We start from the raw sequence: 19,654 nt of genomic DNA on the forward strand, positions 1-19,654 counted from the left end.
AATACCTTCTTTATCTCTTCACACAAGGAAACAGAAATTTGCGTCAGTAGACCCTTAAACATGAGAACACCCATACTATTGGTAAATCACTCTCATACATGTCGTTATTCACTCATTAGAGTGGCATTACTGCAGCGTTCAAAACAGAATTCTTTGTTCCCTTTTCTTCATGTCCATATATTTTGAAGATCTCTGAAATTTTCTGCTTGCGAAGAATCTCAAACCAATTGCTGCTTTAGAGTACAAAATGTATTGACAAAACAGAGATGGGGATAGCTTGGGTATGTGCAATAAATGCCACCATACTGCCTAGAAAAAGGCTTATGCTGGACACCAAACAGGGACTGCAACTTGGATTGTTCTGAAGAAACGTGGTGATATAACAAGAATAGCAGAGGTGAGAGTAGACACATAGGACAACACCATCAGACAAGCCACAAGCTAGGAGCAGTGGCGATCTGTTTTGGTAAGTCTGATGTGCCATTTGAGCCCCGAAGAATGTTCAGTTGTTTTATTTCATATTCATATCTCCTTCCAACACAGGAGCGCATTTTAATCCATTGAGTCTTGTGGATCACAGAGGATTCCCATTGGCTCACTAATTCTCCATGTAACCTATTCTCCCCATAATCCTATCAACTTGTCCCAGATTCTACCACAGAGTTCCCTAGTAACAGACGGCAAACCTGAAAGAGATCTGGTCATCTGCCTTCTTTCCTTTAACTGATCCTCTACCAATGGTAATATGTTACCCGAGACCGTGTGAGACACTTCATGCAACAGTTCTTTTAAATGTTACCCAATCAAATGCCTGTTCTCCTTATTGGCCCTCTTAGTAACTCCACTGAATATGCCATTATGATTTCCCTTTCGCAAAACCGTGTTGACTCTGCCTAATTCCATTACACATTTTTAAGTTCGCTGGTTCTTAAACAGTTTGCTGATAATTGATATTAGGCCATTGAATTAGATCTGTATTTTCCATTTCCGAAATATCTCAAATGGCACTGTTGCCTTTGCTGCCTTCCCATATGCTGAGACTAAAACAGAATCAAAGAAATTTTGGGAGATCATCACTAATACATCCACCATTTCTCTAGCCACCACCTTTGGGTATCCTGACTCCAAGGGACTTTTCAGCTTGCAGTCTCTGTAATTTCTCTGAAATAACTCCATGACTCTATTGGGCCAAACACAGACAAATGGGACTAGTTCAGGTCAGCAACTTGGTCTGCATGGATGAGTTGGGCCAAAGGGCCTGTTTCTGTGCTGTATAACTCTATATCACTACAGCTTTATCCTTCCCTTGAAACAACAAGTAAAATATTTGATATCCAGCAATCCTACCTAGTTTTGTATCATCAGCAAACTTGGAAATATTTAGTTCATTCAGTTGAATCGTTGATATAGATTTTAAATAGCTAGGGCCCCCTGTGGTATCCCACTAGTCACAGCCTGCACTTAAACCCACTTCTAAACAATGGACAATATTTATGCAAAGTCAATTAGTTTAAAAATATATCGTCCGTATAGAACAGAGAACAGTACAGCACAGAACAGGACCTTCAGCCACAACGTTGTGCCGACATAGCTAATCCCTCCTACCTACAGAATGCCCATATCCCTCTATTTTCCTCTCATTCATACGCTCATCCAAGCCCCTCTTAAAAGCCCACAATGAATTTGCCTCCACCACCCTATCAGGCAACGCATTCCAGGCATCCAGCACTCTCTCGGTAAAAAACGTACCCCGCACATCTGTTCTGAACCTACCCCCTCTCAACTTAAATGCATGCCCTCTGGTATTGGATCTCTCAATAATAGGAAAAAGATATTGCTTGTCCACCCTATCTATGCCCCTCATAATTTTATACACTTCCAACAGATCACCCCTCAGCCTCCGCTGCTCCAGAGAAAAGAGCCCAAGTTTGTCCAGCCTCTCCTGATAGCACATGCCCTCTAATCCAGGGAGCATCCTGGTAAACCTCCTCTGCACCCTCTCTAAAGCCTTGACATCCTTCCTATAGTGAGGTGACCAGAATTGCACGCAATACTCTAAATGTGGCCTAACCAGAGTTCTATAGAACTTATCTAGGTCCCTTGTAGCCATTCCTTTCCATTAAAATGTAATGACTTGGTGAACCAAACTAATTCAATCTTGTGCAGGTCTGGTGGGCTGGTTTCATCAGTGTAACTGCTGGGGAATTGCAGCAAATTTATGGTCTGTTGTTAGACTCCACGAAGGGTCCAACACTGGATCATCGTTGGGGAATTGTTGGTGAATAACAGCTAGCAAGTTCAGGACTTCTGTGGAAGTTCCAAAGCTGAGGACACATGCTCACATGCTGGTAAATGCTGACAACTTAGCATGGATGTGCCAGCATTTTCCAGCAGGTTCCAGCATAAAATAATTTTTCATGCCCTTTTTATGCATTTCTTTATTCCACATATAATTCCTCCTGCCTTTGCCCATAAGAGATCCACATTTATTTTCTCTAGTCTCTTCCTTTTCGCACAATTGTAGATATTCTCATATTGGATTCTCATTTTGGATTCGGTTGGAGAGGATGACTTCATAGAGGAAGACCTCAGCAGCCAGGACCTTGGCACCGTGTCTGATACTGTGGTCCAGCAGAGGAAGAGACATGCAGTGGTTATTGGGGATTCGATAGTAAGGGGTACGGATAGGAGATTCTGCGATAGCGATAATGAGTCTCGGATGGTGTGTTGCCTCCCTGGTGCCAGGGTACGGGATATCACAGACCGTGTCGAGAATATTCTGAGGGGGGAGGGTGAGCAGCCAGAAATCTTGGTACATGTAGGTACCAATGATGTAGGTAGGAAAAGAGAAGAGGTCCTGAAGGAGGAATACAAGGCATTAGGGAGAAGGTTGAAAAGTAGGACCTCAAGGGTAGTAATCTCAGGACTACTACCCGTGTCGCGTATCAATGACAGGAAGAATAGAAAGCTCTGGCAGTTAAATGCGTGGCTGAGTGACTGGTGCAAGGGGCAGGGCTTCAGATTCTTGGATACCTGGGACCTTTTTTGGGGGAGGCAAGACCTATTTGCTAAGGATGGGTTGCATCTAAACTCCAAAGGGTCCAATATCCTGGCGGGAATGTTTAATTTAGTTGTAGGGGAGGGTTTAAACTGATCTGGCAGGGGGATGGTAACCAGGATGCTAGGTTACAAGATGCTAAGGTGAGGGAGAAAGTGTATAGAAACGAATCCATTGAGGATGGCAAGAATGACAGGCAGGTGATAAGTCAGGATAATTTACTGAATAATAGAAGTACAACAAATCCGGATGTTAGGATACAGAATGTTAGGATCGGGGATGAGGATGTTCGGATACCGAATGTTAGGATAGGGGATGAGGTCTACACGAACATGTCTAAGATAGTAGGTAGCGAAGATAGTAAGAAGGATGGACAGGTAGAAAGTCAGGATAATCTGCTGATCAATAGAGGTACAATAAAATCAATAGCAGATACCAGTCTAAACATACTATATTTAAATGCACGTAGCATCAGGAATAAAGTAGATGACCTAGTGGCACAACTACAGGTTAATAAATATGACATCGTTGCAATCACTGAGTCGTGGCTTCATGATGGATGTGATTGGGAACTGAATGTCAAGGGGTATACAGTATATAGGAAGGATAGGAGGGTAGGCAGAGGGGGAGGTGTGGCCATGATGGTTAGTAGCGATATAAAATCAATAGAAAGGAAGGACATTGGGTCAGAGGAGGTGGAATCCTTATGGGTGGAGCTGAGAAATAGCAAGGGTAAAAGAACAATAATAGCAGTCATATATAGGCCCCCGAACAGCAGTCAGGAAGTGGACCATAAGTTGCAGATTGAGATAGAGAAAGCATGTCAGAGTGACAATGTGAAGATAATTATGGGGGATTTTAACATGAAGGTGGACTGGGAAATGCAGCAAGGCGGTAGTACTCAGGAGAGTGAGTTTGTGGAATGTCTAAGGGATGTTTTTCTGGAGCAACTTATTGAGGAGCCCACCAGGGGATCGGCTGTTTTGGATTGGGTGCTGTGTAGTGAACCCGAGGTGATTAGGGAACTAAAGGTAAAGGAACCACTGGGAACAAGTGATCACAATATGATTGAGTTTAGTTTCAAGTTTGAGAAGGAGAAGCTGATAACTGGTGTATCGATATTTCAGTGGAATAAGGGAAATTACAAAGGTATGAGAGATGAGTTGGCCCAAATTGATTGGAGGAGTAAGTTAGCTGGAGGGACGGCAGAGGAAAAATGGAAGAAATTTCTACAGGAAATAAGGACAATGCAGGACAGATATATTCCAAGAAAAAAGGTTTTGAATGGAAAAAAGGCACAGATGTGGATAACGAGGGAGGTGAAGGATAAAATAAAAGCAAAAGGGGCGGCGTACAAAGTAGCAAAAATTAGTGGGAAAACAGAAGATTGGAACGATTTTAAAAATCTGCAGAGAGAAACTAAGAAGGTCATTAGGAAAGCAAAGATGAGTTACGAAAGGAAGCTGGCGGACAACATTCGGAAGGATTCTAAGAGTTTTTTTAAATACATAAGGAATAAAAGAGAGACACGGGTTGACATAGGACCAATTGATAACGGTGCAGGAGGTATTATAATGGATGATAGTGAGATGGCAAGGGAATTGAATGAATATTTTGCATCGGTCTTCACCGTGGAGGACATAAGCAATGTGCCCATTAGTCAGGAGTCTCACGAATTGGAGCTGAGTTCAATTGAGATTAATAGGGAGAAGGTGCTTGGAAAACTAAAGGGGCTTAAGGCTGATAAGTCTCCCGGACCGGATGAGGTGCATCCCCGGGTTCTGAAGGAGGTGGCTGTGGAGATAGCGGAGGCGTTGGCGATTATTTTTCAGGAATCGATAGATTCTGGCATGGTTCCGGAGGACTGGAGGGTAGCGAATGTAGTTCCGTTGTATAAGAAAGGTGGGAGGCAGCACAGAGGCAATTACAGACCTATTAGTCTGACGTCAGTGGTGGGAAAATTATTGGAGTCTATCCTCAAGGAGGAGGTTACCGAATACCTAGAGGCGCAAGGCAAGATAGGACCTAGTCAACATGGTTTTGTGAAGGGGAGGTCCTGTCTGACCAACCTATTGGAGTTTTTTGAAGAAATCACAGGTAGGGTGGATAAGGGAGAGGCGGTAGATGTTGTGTATTTAGACTTTCAAAAGGCCTTCGATAAGGTGCCTCACAAGAGACTGATTAATAAGATGAGAGGTCATGGAATTATGGGCAGGGTAGCAAAATGGGTGGAGAATTGGCTGGTTGGCAGGAAGCAAAGGGTGGAAATAAAAGGATCTCGTTCTGGTTGGTTACCGGTTACTAGTGGTGTGCCGCAAGGGTCGGTGTTGGGGCCTCTCCTTTTTACCTTGTACATCAATGATTTGGATGATGGAATAAATGGTTGTGTGGCTAAGTTTGCGGATGACACCAAGATAAGTGGAGGAGTAGGGAGCATAGAGGAAATAGAAAGAATGCAGAGGGACCTAGACAGTTTAGGAGAATGGGCAAGGAAATGGCAGATGAGATTCAATGTTGAGAAATGTGCAGTTGTACACTTTGGAAGTAGAAATAAGCGGGTAGATTATTATCTAGAAGGAGAGAAGATTGATAGTGCGGTAGTACAAAGGGACTTGGGGGTACTCATACAAGATACCTTAAAAGTTAACCACCAGGTTGGATCGGTGGTTAAGAAAGCGAATGCTATGTTGGCATTCATCTCGAGAGGTATAGTGTATAAAAGTAAGGAAGTGTTGATGAGGCTCTACGGGGCGCTAGTGAGGCCTCATTTGGAATACTGTGCGCAGTTTTGGGCCCCGCATCTTAGGAAGGATGTGCTGACGTTGGAGAGGGTTCAGAGGAGATTTACGAGAATGATTCCAGGAATGAAAGGGCTTAAGTATGATGAGCGTTTGTCGGCTCTTGGACTGTACTCGCTGGAGTACAGAAGGATGAGAGGGGACCTCGTAGCGACATTTAAAATGTTGACAGGTAAGGATAGAGTAGATGTGGCTAGGCTGTTTCCCTTGGTGGGCGTGTCCAGGACCAGAGGGCACAATCTTAGAATTAGAGGGTACAGTTTCAAGACAGAGATGAGGAGAAGTTTCTTTACCCAGAGGGTGGTGAAATTGTGGAACTCCTTGCCACGCACAGCAGTGGAGGCCAGATCAGTGGGGGTATTCAAGGAGGAGATAGACAGATATCTAAATAGTCAGGGTATCAAGGGATATGGGGATAAGGCTGGCAAATGGGATTAGAATAGTTTTTTTTCTCTCTTTTTTTCCCACCCCATTTCTTTTTCCCTTTTCCTTGGAGCAGACTCGATGGGCCGAATGGCCTGCTTCTGCTCCCTTATCTTGTGATCTTGTGATCTTGTGATTCTTTTCCCCTATTTCTGCTAAGTAACTCTTATGATTTAACTTCTCCCTCTTTGTCACTTTTTTGGGTCATTCTTAAGTGCTTTGTCAAACTCTCCCCATGGTTTTGCTTACTCCTCCCAATAAGGAAAGTGTTGTCTCTTCTTTTGATCTAATATTATTGCTGGCCTTCTTATTTGACCACTAATTGATCACAATTTTTAAGGATTCTTTATTTCTCAACAGAATGTACAGTTTCTAATGTATTTCTTTAAATGCTTGCCATTGTTTATCTACTGGCAAATATTTTAATCTAATTTCCCAATCCACTTTAGCCAATGCACTTCGCATATGAAAAAAAAACTCAATTATATTCAAGATTCTTGTTTCTGAATGAACTATCCCTTTTGATTTGAATACAAAACTCTATCATTTTGGTGTCACTTTACCTGGGACTCCCTAAAATGTAACAAATAAGAAGAGACTGAAAACAACTTGTTCTTTAATTGATTTCATAATGTATTGTTCCAGGAAACTGTCCTAAGTACACTCCAAAAACTCACCCATGACCTTTTGTGTGAATTGGATGTTTGACCTGAAACGTTAACTCTTTTTCTCTCTCCACAGATGCTTGCTGGCCCGCTTTTTACAGTATTTTTTGTTTTTATTTCAGATTTTCAACTTCTGCAGGGCTTTTTTATTGTTTCTGATTATACATATGATCAAGAATTAAGCACAAGTGCAAGTGATGATTATGCTTATGTAGGGGAGTGTACTTTTAACTCTGCTATAATCAAAATTGTTTCAGCCAATCCAGAATAACTTAATATATAGCTGAGGTTAATTGGTCTGATCAAAGTCACACTACTCACAAAAATCCTCAGTGTTCAGGAACAAAATGGGAAAAACCATTCAAACATATTATGAAAAAGCTACAGAATTCCATTAATTACTGCATTCCTGAGAGACTACTTTTGAAATAAGGTAACTATAATCAAAAGGACATGATTATTTCTAAATTTTCTTTCAGAGTACATGGGAAATCAGGTTTGACCAAGTTACTGGAGTTCTTTGAAGTAACATGTGCCTTGGATAAAGGGGAACTAGTAGATGTATTATATTTGGATTTCCATAAGATGTCCAATCAAGATTAGTGCAGAAAATAGAAGCTAATGTTGGAGGCGGTTACATAATTGTGTTGACGGAAGATTGGCTGGCTATCAGGAAGCACAGAGTATAAAATGAGTCATTTTCCGGTTGGCAAGCTGTAGTGAATGCCACGGGAATAAGTCCCAAACTTTTTACAATTCTAGTTCGTTCAAGGGCTGGTGGGGTTGAGGCAGGGGGTGGGGAGGTGGTTAAAATCCCTCAATGCTGTTACAGATTTACAAGCAAAACAGCAATAAAGCAATATTTTTCTGGTCTTCTAAATGAACTTTTTTTAAAAAAAGAACAAAAATAATCCTCACCTTGACCTGGTCTGTATTATCTGATTCTCTTACTACATTTTCACACATAAGTGTATCTCTGATTAGAACATAAAAAGTTTCCCCAAATGCAAACTTCAACCTGCTGTGAATGAATGAAGATCATATCAGCTGAATTTTATATTTCCAGATCCAACAAAGAAAATTACCGATGTGGACTTGTTGTTTCATTGGGCTCTAATTTCATGCATTTATTTACTTTTATTACAAAGGGTTGAACCCGAGGCATCTGAGTTTCTGTGGATTTTTAATGGATAGTTAAAGATGGATCCAGGTGAGTGATGATCCAGTGATGAGCTGAAAATTTGGATGGTGTAGTCAACAATGACAAAAGGCTGCAGGCAGGTTGAGTAGGTTAAGAGGAGAGATTACCTGGGCCAGTCACATAGGAGCTCATTATTGACTGCCATACCGTGGCAATGACAGAAAATTGCCTGGATGAGTTCAAACAAGAAGTGCTTGAAAAGATGGGCATAAATTTGAAAGACAGCAGCGTCTTCAAGAACTTTGGAAATGAAAGGAAAGTTGGAGATTAAGTGGTCATAGAACATTACAGCACAGTACAGGCCCCTTGGCCCACAATGTTGTGCCAACATTTTATCCTGCTCTAAGATCTATCTAACCCTTCCCTCCCACATAGCCCCCCATTTCTCTATCATTCATGTGTCTATCTAAGAGTGTCTTAAATGTCCCTAATGTATCTGCCCCCACAACCTCTGCCAGCAGTGTGTTCCACGCACCCACCACTCTCTGTGTAAAAAACTTACCCCTGACATCTCCCTTATATCTTCCTCCAATCACCTTAAAATTATGCCCCCTCATGTTAGCCATTGTCGTCCTGGGAAAAAGTCTCTGTCAACTCGATCTATGCCTCTTATCATCTTGTACACCTCTATCATCCTTCCTGTAAGAACTTAAGTTTCAATGAGATGTTTCTTTTAAATTTTGTTTATACAATCTCTACACCTTAAAAAAAAGTTGATTTAGACCCTCACAAACATTCAAACTGATAGCTTATTAAGCATGAGGGTAGAGGTAGGTGCTTAACTGAGTGTTAAAGCAATACAGGGGAAAGACTTGCTCAGATCCTGTTCCGTAATGTTAATTATGACTCGAAGACCCTGAAATGTACACCAACCAACTAGGTGCAAGTTCCTTTATGAGGAGAGAAGATCCAAGGGCCTGTCTTCTTGAGCACGGGGGACATGACATCCGATTGCTAACACAGGCGCCAGGAAGGGAAGTTGTATGGTCAGCAGTTTAGTGGGAACAGGATCAATGGAGCATGAGGTGGAACTTAAGGAGAAGAAGAGTTTGGAGAGGGTAAGGAAAGATGGAAGACAAACTGGAAAAAATTGGGAGTATGGTACCACGCATCGAGAAAGTGCATGGGAAGAAATGGAAGAAAGACAGGCAACAGATGGTGTCAGACACAAAGAAGTCCAAGGGCTCCTCACATTTACTACTGGAGGTGAGAGTGGGGAAACAAAGAAGAGCAGCTCAAGAAGATAAGCACAGTAGGGAAAAAATGGGGTTACTTTTGCATTCAAGTTATGTTCCTGGAACTTAATAAATAAAAAGAGGTTAAATATTACCTCACGAGGACTATTTGTGGTAAGGTTTTGTTCTTCTGTACGGTCATTCCCATTTTCCTGATCCTCATTCAGATGATTCTCAGTTTCTTCTTCCTCTTCGTGTTGTCCACGGGTTTCTGGCTGCTCCACTGTATGACCTTCTTTCCCTTCCTGATCCCACTCATGGTGCGGCTCCTGTTCTTCATCCTCATCCTGGTCCACGTCTGAATGTTCTGGCTGTGGATTCCTGTGCCAGTTTTCGTGTTGAGGATATCGCTTCTCCAGTATTTCTTCATTATCTTCTCTTGTTTTAGAGACCTCATTCTCTTCTAGGTTTGGCATTATATGTGCCAGGCCACCTTCCCTCTGAAAGACATACATGTGTAACTTTATTCATTGCACTGGCTCTGCTCTATTGCCCCTGCTCACAAACCATTGCTTCTTCTGTGACCTAGCATAATCTGTGAAGACGTAAGGTTTTAGAGTCACAGAAGCATAGAGCACCAAAACAAGCCCTTCTGCCCATTGAATCCACACTGACCATCAGGCACTCATTTACACTAAACCTATCTCCATTACAGGGAGGACATGCAAACTCCACACAGACAGCACACAATGTCAGGACTAAGCACCAGTCCCCGGTGCTGCAAGGCAGTGGCTATACTAGCTGTGCCACTCTTCATGATAATCATCCTTCATTCTTCTAAACTTCAAGGAATATAGATCTAATTTCCTAAGCTGTTTATGACAGGACAACCTTCTCATCTCTGAATTACCCTGGTGAATCTCTTTTGGACTACCACCAATGCAGTATATTCTTTCTTAAATAAGAAACCAAAAATCTGCATGGTAATCCAGGCCTTCAGTACTAAGTACAACTGTAACAGTACTTCCCTATTTACAAATCTCAACCCTCTTGCAATAAGGACCAATATGTAATTTGCCTTCCTGCCAGATAACTTCTTGCAACTCGTGCACAAGAAAACCCAGATGTCTCTGTAGTTCACTCATCTGCAATTTTCCTCCATTTCGATAATAGTCTGCATTTAGATTCCTCTTGCAGAAGTGCATAACCTCACATTTTCACACTTTAAACTCCATGTGACAAGTTTTCACCCACATAAACAACCTATCCAAGGTACCGCTCTCTCTGTGACTCCCTTGTCCACTCGTCCCTCCCCACAGATAACACCCCCCCCCCCCCCAGCACTTATGCCTGTACCTGCACCAAGTGCTACACCTGTCCCTACACCACCTCCGTCACCACCATTCAGAGTCCCAGACAATTCTTCCAGGTGAAGCACTGCTTCACCTGTGAGTCTGAGGGTGTCATTTATTGCAAGTGCTCCCGGTGCGGCCTCCTCTAGATCGGTAAGACCCAACGCAGATTGGGTGACTGCTTCGTCGAGCACCTTTGCTCAGTCCGCTGCAACAGCCAGGACCTCCCGGTGGCCACCCACTTCAATTCCACATCCCACTCCCATACTGACATGTCTATCCATGGCCTCCTCTACTACCACGTCGAGGCCAGACGCAAGTTGGAGAAGCAGCTCCGCATATTTTGCCTTGGGAGTCTCCAACCTGATGGCCTCAACATCGATTTCTCTAACTTCCGGTAACCCCACCCCTCCTTTTACTCGCGCCCCCCCCCCCCAAACTCCTTTGTCTTCCCTTAGTCCTGTGGCTCCCTTCCCCCGCCTTGATGATCTGCCCATCTCCTCTGCTCCCCTCCCCCATCCTTTATTCCATGGTCTACTGCCCTCTCCTACCAGATTCCATCTTCTTCAGCCCTTTGCCTCTTCCACCTATCATCTCTCAGTTTATTACATCTTCCCCCCCCTCCCCCACCGACCTAGCTTCCCCCCTCACCTGATCTCACCTATTCCCTGCCTGTGTGTGCTCCTCCCCCTCCCCTGACCTTCTTATTCTGGCTTCTGCCCTCTTCCTTTCCAATCCTGATGGGGTTTCAGCCCGAAACAGCAACTGTTTATTTCTCTCCATAGATGCTACCTGACCCGCTGAGCTCCTTTTTGTGTATTGCTCCAGATTCCAGTATCTGCAGAATTTCTTGTGTCTCCATCTGTCCTGTTGCAGAGTCCAAACATCCTCATTTGCAGCAGCCCTTCGACCTATCTTTGTGTCATTGGCAAACTTGGACACCAGACCCTCTGCCCCTCCTCCTTGTCATTATTAAAAATTGTAAATAATTGAGGGCCAAGAACTAATCCTTAGGGCACTTCACAAGTTATATCCTCCCAGCCAAAAATGTGACCTGTTTAGTCTAACCTTGCCTGACGTCGAGAAAAACTCCTCAAGCATCAGAGAAATCTTGGCCTAGAAATTCTACCATGCAGTGCAATATTTATGTGTACCACATAATTGATATTCTATGGAAGAACTTTTGTTAAATGAAATTGAGTTTTAACAGGTATAAGAACAATATATGCTGGGAATAGTCAGCAGATCAAACAGCATCACTAGACAGGGAAATTGTTTCTCTCTCCCTGGGTACAGTCTGACTTGCTAAATATTTCCAGCATTTCCTATTTTATTTCAGATTTACATCATCTGCAGTATTTTATGTTTGCTTGAGGAACTTTATAATTTTTTTTGCAGGTCATCAATATATGCAACAAGCCAATGTATGGAGACATCTGAACATATGCCTTTATGTCCAACAATGTGCATCACAAATCTGGATATTCCATTATTTCCAACTGTACATCTATCATACACCACAGAATCCAGAGACCATAGAATCCAGCTTTGGATAAACTGGAACCAGCTTCAAGTATGTCTACAATAACTTAAAAACTTAACCTTCTCAGACATTCACCTTTGGGTCCTTAACCCATCCACTCTAGATCCAAGCCCCATTCTCCATTTGGGCTCCCTAAACCTCCTTCTCTGATGTGATGACCCAGACCTTGAGATCTCTATGCCCTCCACTGGCTGATATCCTGACCACCCTCCCAGGCCTCTCTCCTCTGTGACACACCCTGCTGTATCCTACCCATCTTACTCTGCTCACACTGCAAAAGCAGAGCACATAAAAGAATGGACTTTGAGCACAGTAAATATGCAAGGTTTTGTCCATCAGCCACAGCAACCTAGACCTTACAAAGGCTCACTGAACACCACATGTACAACACTTCTCTTCAGGTACTTAAGAATTCCTTGGCCCTGACATCTTAATCCAATTTTAATAAATTTATAACACCTAACTGCTTAATGACTACTTAAAAAAAATGTGGAAGTTTCTAAGCTTTGTTTAGGTTATAAAATATGAATATAGACATCCAATATTGTTCTTGGTACTTCTGACAAATAAAATGTCTACATAATTTGCCTGATCAATACTGCATAATTCAGCTACAGGCTCACTAAATAAATGAGGGCTGAAATACAGAGCAACTCCATCAGCTCCTGAAAAAGAAAAGTAAAGAGTCATAGGAAGGTTTCTGTTCAAAATAGTAAAGAACTGTTTTTTGACCACCTGTTGTTTGTTTAATGTAACTTAATAAATTTCCTCCCTTCTCCCAAACAATTGCACTCAATTCTGCTCACCACCTTGGTTACACTTTGACATACCTCATCATGCTGTTTATCTTCAGCCCTATATGGAACCTGATCCTGGGCTCCCTGCCTTTCCTGATATTGTAAGGACTCAGCGACGTTTTGATGAGTTTTCTCTGCATTGAGAGAAGGTGGCCTTTGTTCAGTTTGTCTTAGGCTGGGCATTTTGTTTAGGGTTTCTCTTAGCTGTTTGTATTCTTCTACTTGAGCCTATAATTCAAAAAGGAAATTATAATATGTTAATTGCTTGTAAATACATTAACAAATCAAAAGGATATCCTCCTTTCCCGCAGTCTAGGGCTGCAAACACTCAGGTGAAACAGCAATTTTCTTCTACTCACTGCAATTCAATTCAGTAAACTGCATTCACTGCTCACAATCTGGTCTCCTCCACACTGGAAGAGACCAAACACAAACTGGGTGCTGGCTTTGTGGACCATCTCCATTTAGCTTATAAGTGTCACCCCAAGTTTCTGGCCACCCTACATTTTCACATACTCTCTTTCACTCTGATTTCTGCTGGCTTCCTATACTGTTCCAATGAAGCCCAAAATCAGTTTGAGAAACAGTTCCTCACCATTCAGCTGGACACATTACAGACTTCAAAACTGAATACTATATCTTTTACAAATGAAGATTCTACTATTATCACTTGCACCTCATTTTTACTTTTTTTTCTTGTTTCTTTAGTTGCCCCATACTTGCACCTTTCATCATGTATCATCGTATATACTATCTTACCATACCCCTTTTCTTTTGCTCATGCCTCCCATATCTAATACATCCTAAATCCCATTTGTGTCCAACTTTTCCCTTGTCAGTCTATACATTCTTCAATTGAGGTACTATGCAGAATGTTTATGTCAATTTGTTGTGAGGCTCTGAGGGCGGAATATTCTGCAGAGTGTTGAATGTAATAACCCTTGCAAATCCTGGCCTTGCAAGCACTTTCTTACACAAAGGTCTTTATTCTATAGCCTCTCACCATAGCAGAGTGCAAATTGCCAAAAGCATGGTGAGCAGCTCTTTGAGAGGCTGAGGGGAAACAATGGCTGGGAAGAAGATTCCAGTGGGGAAGAGGATGAAGAGGGAAATGACCAGACAGAAAATTGGGATGATGTGGCAGATGGTCGTGAGGGGCCAGGGTATGCTGGAATAAAATACTAGGGTGGGCTTGGAAGAAGAATGGGTACTGGGGAGGGCCATGGGAGAACAGATGTATAAAGGAGATACTAAAGAGTTGGGAGGAGATTAAGGGAGACCAATGGTGGGTGTTAGGAGTTCAAGGAGGGGATTAGGGTGCAGAGTTGATTGATAAGAGGTCATGAGGCAGAGTGAAGAGATCAAAGAGGTCATGGGGATGTCAATCTTCACTACATCACAGCCTAGTATGGAGGCTTCAATGTGCAGGATCGTAAGTGGCTGCAGAGGGTCATAGACTCAGCCAGCTCCATCACGGGCACAACCCTCCCCACCATCGAGGACAACTTCAAGAGGCGGTGCCTCAAGAAAGCAGCATCCATCATTAAGGACCCTCACCATCCAGGACATGCCCTTTTCTCCTTACTACCATCGGGGGGAAGGTACAGGAGCCTGAAGACCCACGCTCAACATTTTAGGAACAGCTTCTTCCCCTCCACCGTCAGATTTCTGAACAGTCTGCAGACACTATCTTGTTATTCCTCTTTTGCACGATTTATTTATTTCTGTTACTTATGATAATGTTTATGCCGTGCACGGTATTGCTGCCACAAAACAACAAATTTCATGACATATGTCAGTGATAATAAACCTGATTCTGATACAATGTAGAGTCGATCAAGATTGGGATGATGTGGCTGAGTGGGGATGTAGATGCCAGGTTGATCACCAAGGATATGAAAATAAAGCAAGAAATTAACTTGAGGAAGACTAATGAATTCTCAGAGAATTTTCACTACTGGACTCTCCAACAAGCATTCCAGTAGGAACAGGTCCATTCTAATGCAGGAACAGGACTTAACCCTCCATTTAAGACCTGCTCCATTTATTAACCACATGTGTGGGGTTAAACAGGATCATGACAATCATGCGTTGTATACCAAGTGATGACATTGTGCATGCCCAGAGGACTCCACTGATATTTGTGCCTTTAGTACTAAATCGAATTTAATGATCAAGTAGAAGATAAAATGTTATTCAGTCACAATAAAAATATTGCACTTTGCTAAAGAATTTAACTCTCAATTGTTTCTAGTTCTAATGAAAGATCAGTGACATAACTGACTGACCACAAATATTTACTTAACGTTATTTTTCCTTTCTGTCCAGCATCATGTGGCTTTTGAATGCCTTTGGCTGCCTTGCTCAATGAACTATTCTTCACATTATTTTGTTTTATACCTGGGAACATTGATAGCAAATGTCAGCACCCACTGCAGAGAGCAGACTTTGGCCTTGTCTGCCTCTACTATCCACATGTACAGCTTCCAGAAAGGTCATGCAATGGGGAACAGGAGCAGGAATACATATCATCATGCCCTTCCATAGCTCTGCTCCATGGAGCAACTCCCCATGTTTTAGACCTTCTCCAAACTGCCATGATATCAATCTGGTAATAAAGTCAGACCCTACAAAGGGCTTTGAATTTCTGCCTGTGCCATTGGACAGAACTCTGTGTTCATCACCTGAATTTAATCTACATGAAATAAGTATCATTCCCAAATATAGAGGCTCCTGACCTGTTTGCAATAAGCTTTAGATAGTTGGTGCACCATATGAAGGAGAATTTCTGAATCATCTTTCTGCACTATCAGGTGGACTTGTAGAGAGTTCAAGAACAATAATGAATCAAAATCAGCAATGTTTTCAAAAGGAACTATTGCAATAAAACTTAAATCTCTTTTCCTGATATAGAAGTAATATAATATTAACTCAAATTCTGGCTGCAATTCCCTGTAAAGAACACAAAGATTTCACTCATTTCCAATCAGCAAGCAGGCAACTGCAAAAGCAATCTCTTCATTAAGAGGACAGAGAGCATTTTGGCATCCTAGAGAGACTTATGGATCTTAAAATAGTTTCTCCAAGTAATTTTATCTGGCTACATATAGACAATTTGTAAACTGCATATTGTGTTTTGCAGCCAGTAGAATGTCTGAAATTGCATGGAATCTAATTTTCCATCTGCAAAAATTATGTATATTTTCATTCTGTTGAAATAGTAATATTTGATTAATTCTCACCTGGGCAACTGAAAGGGAGTTCTTGTGGTCTTCTAAAGTCACCTGGAGCTGATCATGTTGCAACAATAAGTTCTTATGTAATTGCTGCAGAGAAAAAAATATGTAACATAGACTAAATAAAAACAACAGTTGAAAGAAGTTATCAAGAATAACCAAAAGAATTTTTAAATCTTCTTCCTTCTATTTTTGATTATATTTAGTATTAAGTAAAGGGGAAGAAACATTCCATTTCTTGTCTCAGTTCAGTTACAGCAAGGACCAGCAGCAGAATGAAGCTACTTCCAGTGGCTGCACATTACTAGTTCCAAATTTAAAACAAGAATCTGAGGTTTCTATTTTTCTCACAAGGATGTTGATTCTGCAAGTAAAAGTTTCTGTCAGGTAGAAGATGTACAGATCAAGCCCATTGTTCAACTGAGGATAACGCTCAGACGCCCAGCTATTTTCTCAGTAACGTCTCTTCAGTTTTTTTCAGAAAGTTTCTCATTCATTTATAGAGGATAGAAGCATCTCGGTGGAGTGCAGCCAGGTGATCGTCTTTAAAGGGAGGGGCATGGACTGGGTACTTCGTTGAAAAAAAATCAACCTGAAGATGGTGTCATATCCTCATTGTATTTTGTACACTTAATGACAATGTTTGCAGCATGTTTTATTTGCCCAACAACAAAAATTAGATCAAAAAGCTTAGATTTATTACCAATGCTACTTGTAACCAATTTAACATAATGTTACAGTTTGTTAATTAAATATAATGCGGAGAAATATGAAGAGTTTAGTTCTGAGAGGAAGACTGACACGATGCAATGTTATGCTAAAGGGCACAATTCTGAAAGGGGTACAAGAACAGAGAGATCTGGGGGTATATCTGGATAGCTCGTTGAAGATGGCAGGGCAGGTTGAAGAAATGGTTTAAAATGCATTTGGGATTATTGACTTTATAAATAGTAGCATGTACATTAAAATCATTGTGAACCTTTATAAATTACCATTTTGGCCACAGCTGGAGTGTCTTGACCAGTTCTAGGCACTGCATTTAAGAAAAGTGTGAAGGAATATAGAGGATTCAGAAGTGATTTACTGAAATGATTCTAAGGATGGGGGATGTGGGCTCGGTGGATAGACAGATAAAGCTGCAGTTGCTCTCCTTGGAATAGAGGAAGTTGGGAGGGAATTTGATCGAGGTGTTTAAAATCATGAATGGTATAGATAGAGTTGAAAAGAAGTAATAGTTCTCACTGGGAAAAAAATTAAGAACCAGGGACCTAGAATGAAAGTGATGAGCAACAGAAAGAAAAGTGACTTATTTACACAGTATGGGGTCAGGCTCTGGAATGTGCTGCCTGGGTAATAGTGGAGGCAGATTCAACCACAGCATTCAAAAAGAACCGGGATAAATACCTAAGAGGAAAGAATTTGCAGGGCTATGGGGAGAGCACAGGCAAGTGGGACTACATGGAATGTCTTACATAGATCCAGTACAGATCCAAATGGGCCAAATGGCCTCCTTCTGTGCTGTAATCATTCTGTGATTTTCTGATTATGTTGATCGCTTTATAGATCCACTTGGTTTGTTATTGTTCACAATATATCAAAAGAAGCAGGCATGTAATGAGTAAAACTGATTAACAAAAGTTTGATCTTACCCTCACATCCTGGAGCTGAACGTGGACGTCCTGATGGGCCTTCCTCAACTTTTTGTTCTCTTCCAGTAGATTGTAAATATTCTCTGTGAACAAAAGTACTATAAGTTCCACTTCACTAGAGCAACTATGTGAACATCATAAAGTTGAATGTAGCCTGCAGTTTCCTTTGGGAAATTTGTTCCTTTAAAATTTTGTTCTCCAAATCAAGTAACAAAGGGCATAAAATGGTTAAGAATACATGATTCTGCTTTCATCTAGCCAAGAAAGCTTTGGCAAGAAGCCTTATAGTACCTGTGGGATTATTCATGTCATCTACTTGGTGAATTTCAACCTGACAATTCAATCAGCAACACAATTTGAAAAATATTCAAATCAAGATTCTTGGATTATCTAGCATCAATATGGAGATCGTGCCCATTCCAGTAGATTAGCAGTTTCCCCAGACTTTACATTATTGCCACCAAAATGCTCTTTTTCAATGGGTAATTCATCAAAAGTACACAGAAAGCAGACTAAAGCATCACATTTGCAAGACCATACCACAGCACAATGGAACATCAACTACATTCATAAATTATTTAAAAACTTGTTTAGAGAATGTAAATAAAATATACAAATATAAAACATCAGAAATGCATAGCAATTCAGACCAAGTCTAGAAAGAGAAAAAGCTTGGTTGACATTTAAGGTACCATTGCCTCGAAACTGGATTACACTGAATGGGTGATGGTCAGTGCGGGCTCGGTGGGCCGAAGGGCCTCCTTCCACACTGTATCCCTCTATGACATCACAGCCAACCAAATGTTCGGTCTCAAATGGAATTTATCAGTAAATTAAAAGTACATAGAAACAGCAGTAAAAGTCATATTTGCATGCCCATATCACAGCACAGCAGAGAGTCAGCTAACTTTATGCGGGGTGAGGAGAGGAGGTTTCAGTGGTGCACCATCTGAAATACAGAGCAGCTGCAATTAGGCAGACGGGCCAAATGCCACAATTGAGGCAAGGGGACCAGGAAAGAGGGGGGCCTTGATCCAACTCCGTGCCACAAGTGGCCAACATTTTTATTGAAACGAAACTCAGCTTATGTTGTGATTGCTTTAAATTACACAAGTTTCTGAACTTTCAGCATGATGTTAAATTGTTTACAAGTAATATAGGTAATAACTCTAGGCTTTTTTGGTCCAATTTCTATTGTTAGGCAAACAAAATGCATTGCATTTAATATGAGAAGTACAAAGGGTATATGACATGAACATTAGGTTAAAATGTTTTCATAAAGTACCCAGTCCATTGCCCAAAACCACAGGCAATGTGTTAGTAACTCCTAAAAATCAGGCACAAATGGAGCAACAAACAATCTAATGGAGGAACTCAACGAGTCAAGCAACATCTGTGTGGAGAAAGGAATATCAGGACTCTGATGCAAGGTTTCAACCGAAACATTGACAGTTCCTTTCCCCACACAGATGCTGCTCAACCCACCGAGTTCCTCCAGTAGATTGGTTGTTGCTTCAGATCCCAGCACCTGCAGTCTCTTTTGTCTCCAGGCAGAATGGGATTTTTTCTAATCCAATTTCTAGACATATTCTTTCAAAATAAAGTCTTAGGAATTAACAATCGCTGATAAAAGCAGAAAACAGGCGAGTGGACAAATGAAAGGAAGGAAAAGGTAAACCAACAACAGAAACTGAAGAAACTTGGATTAAAAACATCGGAATTAAAATTAAGCTACAATGTGAATGGTACCAATGGGG

The 19,654-nt window shown here is 41.5% G+C and overlaps 1 protein-coding gene across 2 annotated transcripts in view; it reads right to left on the reverse strand.

The window, feature by feature from the left end:
- Nucleotides 1-19,654, reverse strand: part of golim4a (golgi integral membrane protein 4a) — a 74,879-nt gene that overhangs the window by 29,749 nt on the left and 25,476 nt on the right. For both annotated transcript variants that reach the window (XM_052018811.1, XM_052018810.1), the window contains exons 6-9: nucleotides 17,898-17,980; nucleotides 16,255-16,338; nucleotides 13,046-13,240; nucleotides 9,476-9,820 (exon numbers count right to left, since the gene is read on the reverse strand). In XM_052018811.1, coding sequence (XP_051874771.1) covers nucleotides 9,476-9,820; nucleotides 13,046-13,240; nucleotides 16,255-16,338; nucleotides 17,898-17,980 — 707 coding nt within the window. The remainder of the gene's footprint in view (nucleotides 1-9,475; nucleotides 9,821-13,045; nucleotides 13,241-16,254; nucleotides 16,339-17,897; nucleotides 17,981-19,654) is intronic.

Source organism: Pristis pectinata, chromosome 6, assembly GCF_009764475.1.
Source record: "Pristis pectinata isolate sPriPec2 chromosome 6, sPriPec2.1.pri, whole genome shotgun sequence".
Taxonomy (NCBI): domain Eukaryota; kingdom Metazoa; phylum Chordata; class Chondrichthyes; order Rhinopristiformes; family Pristidae; genus Pristis; species Pristis pectinata.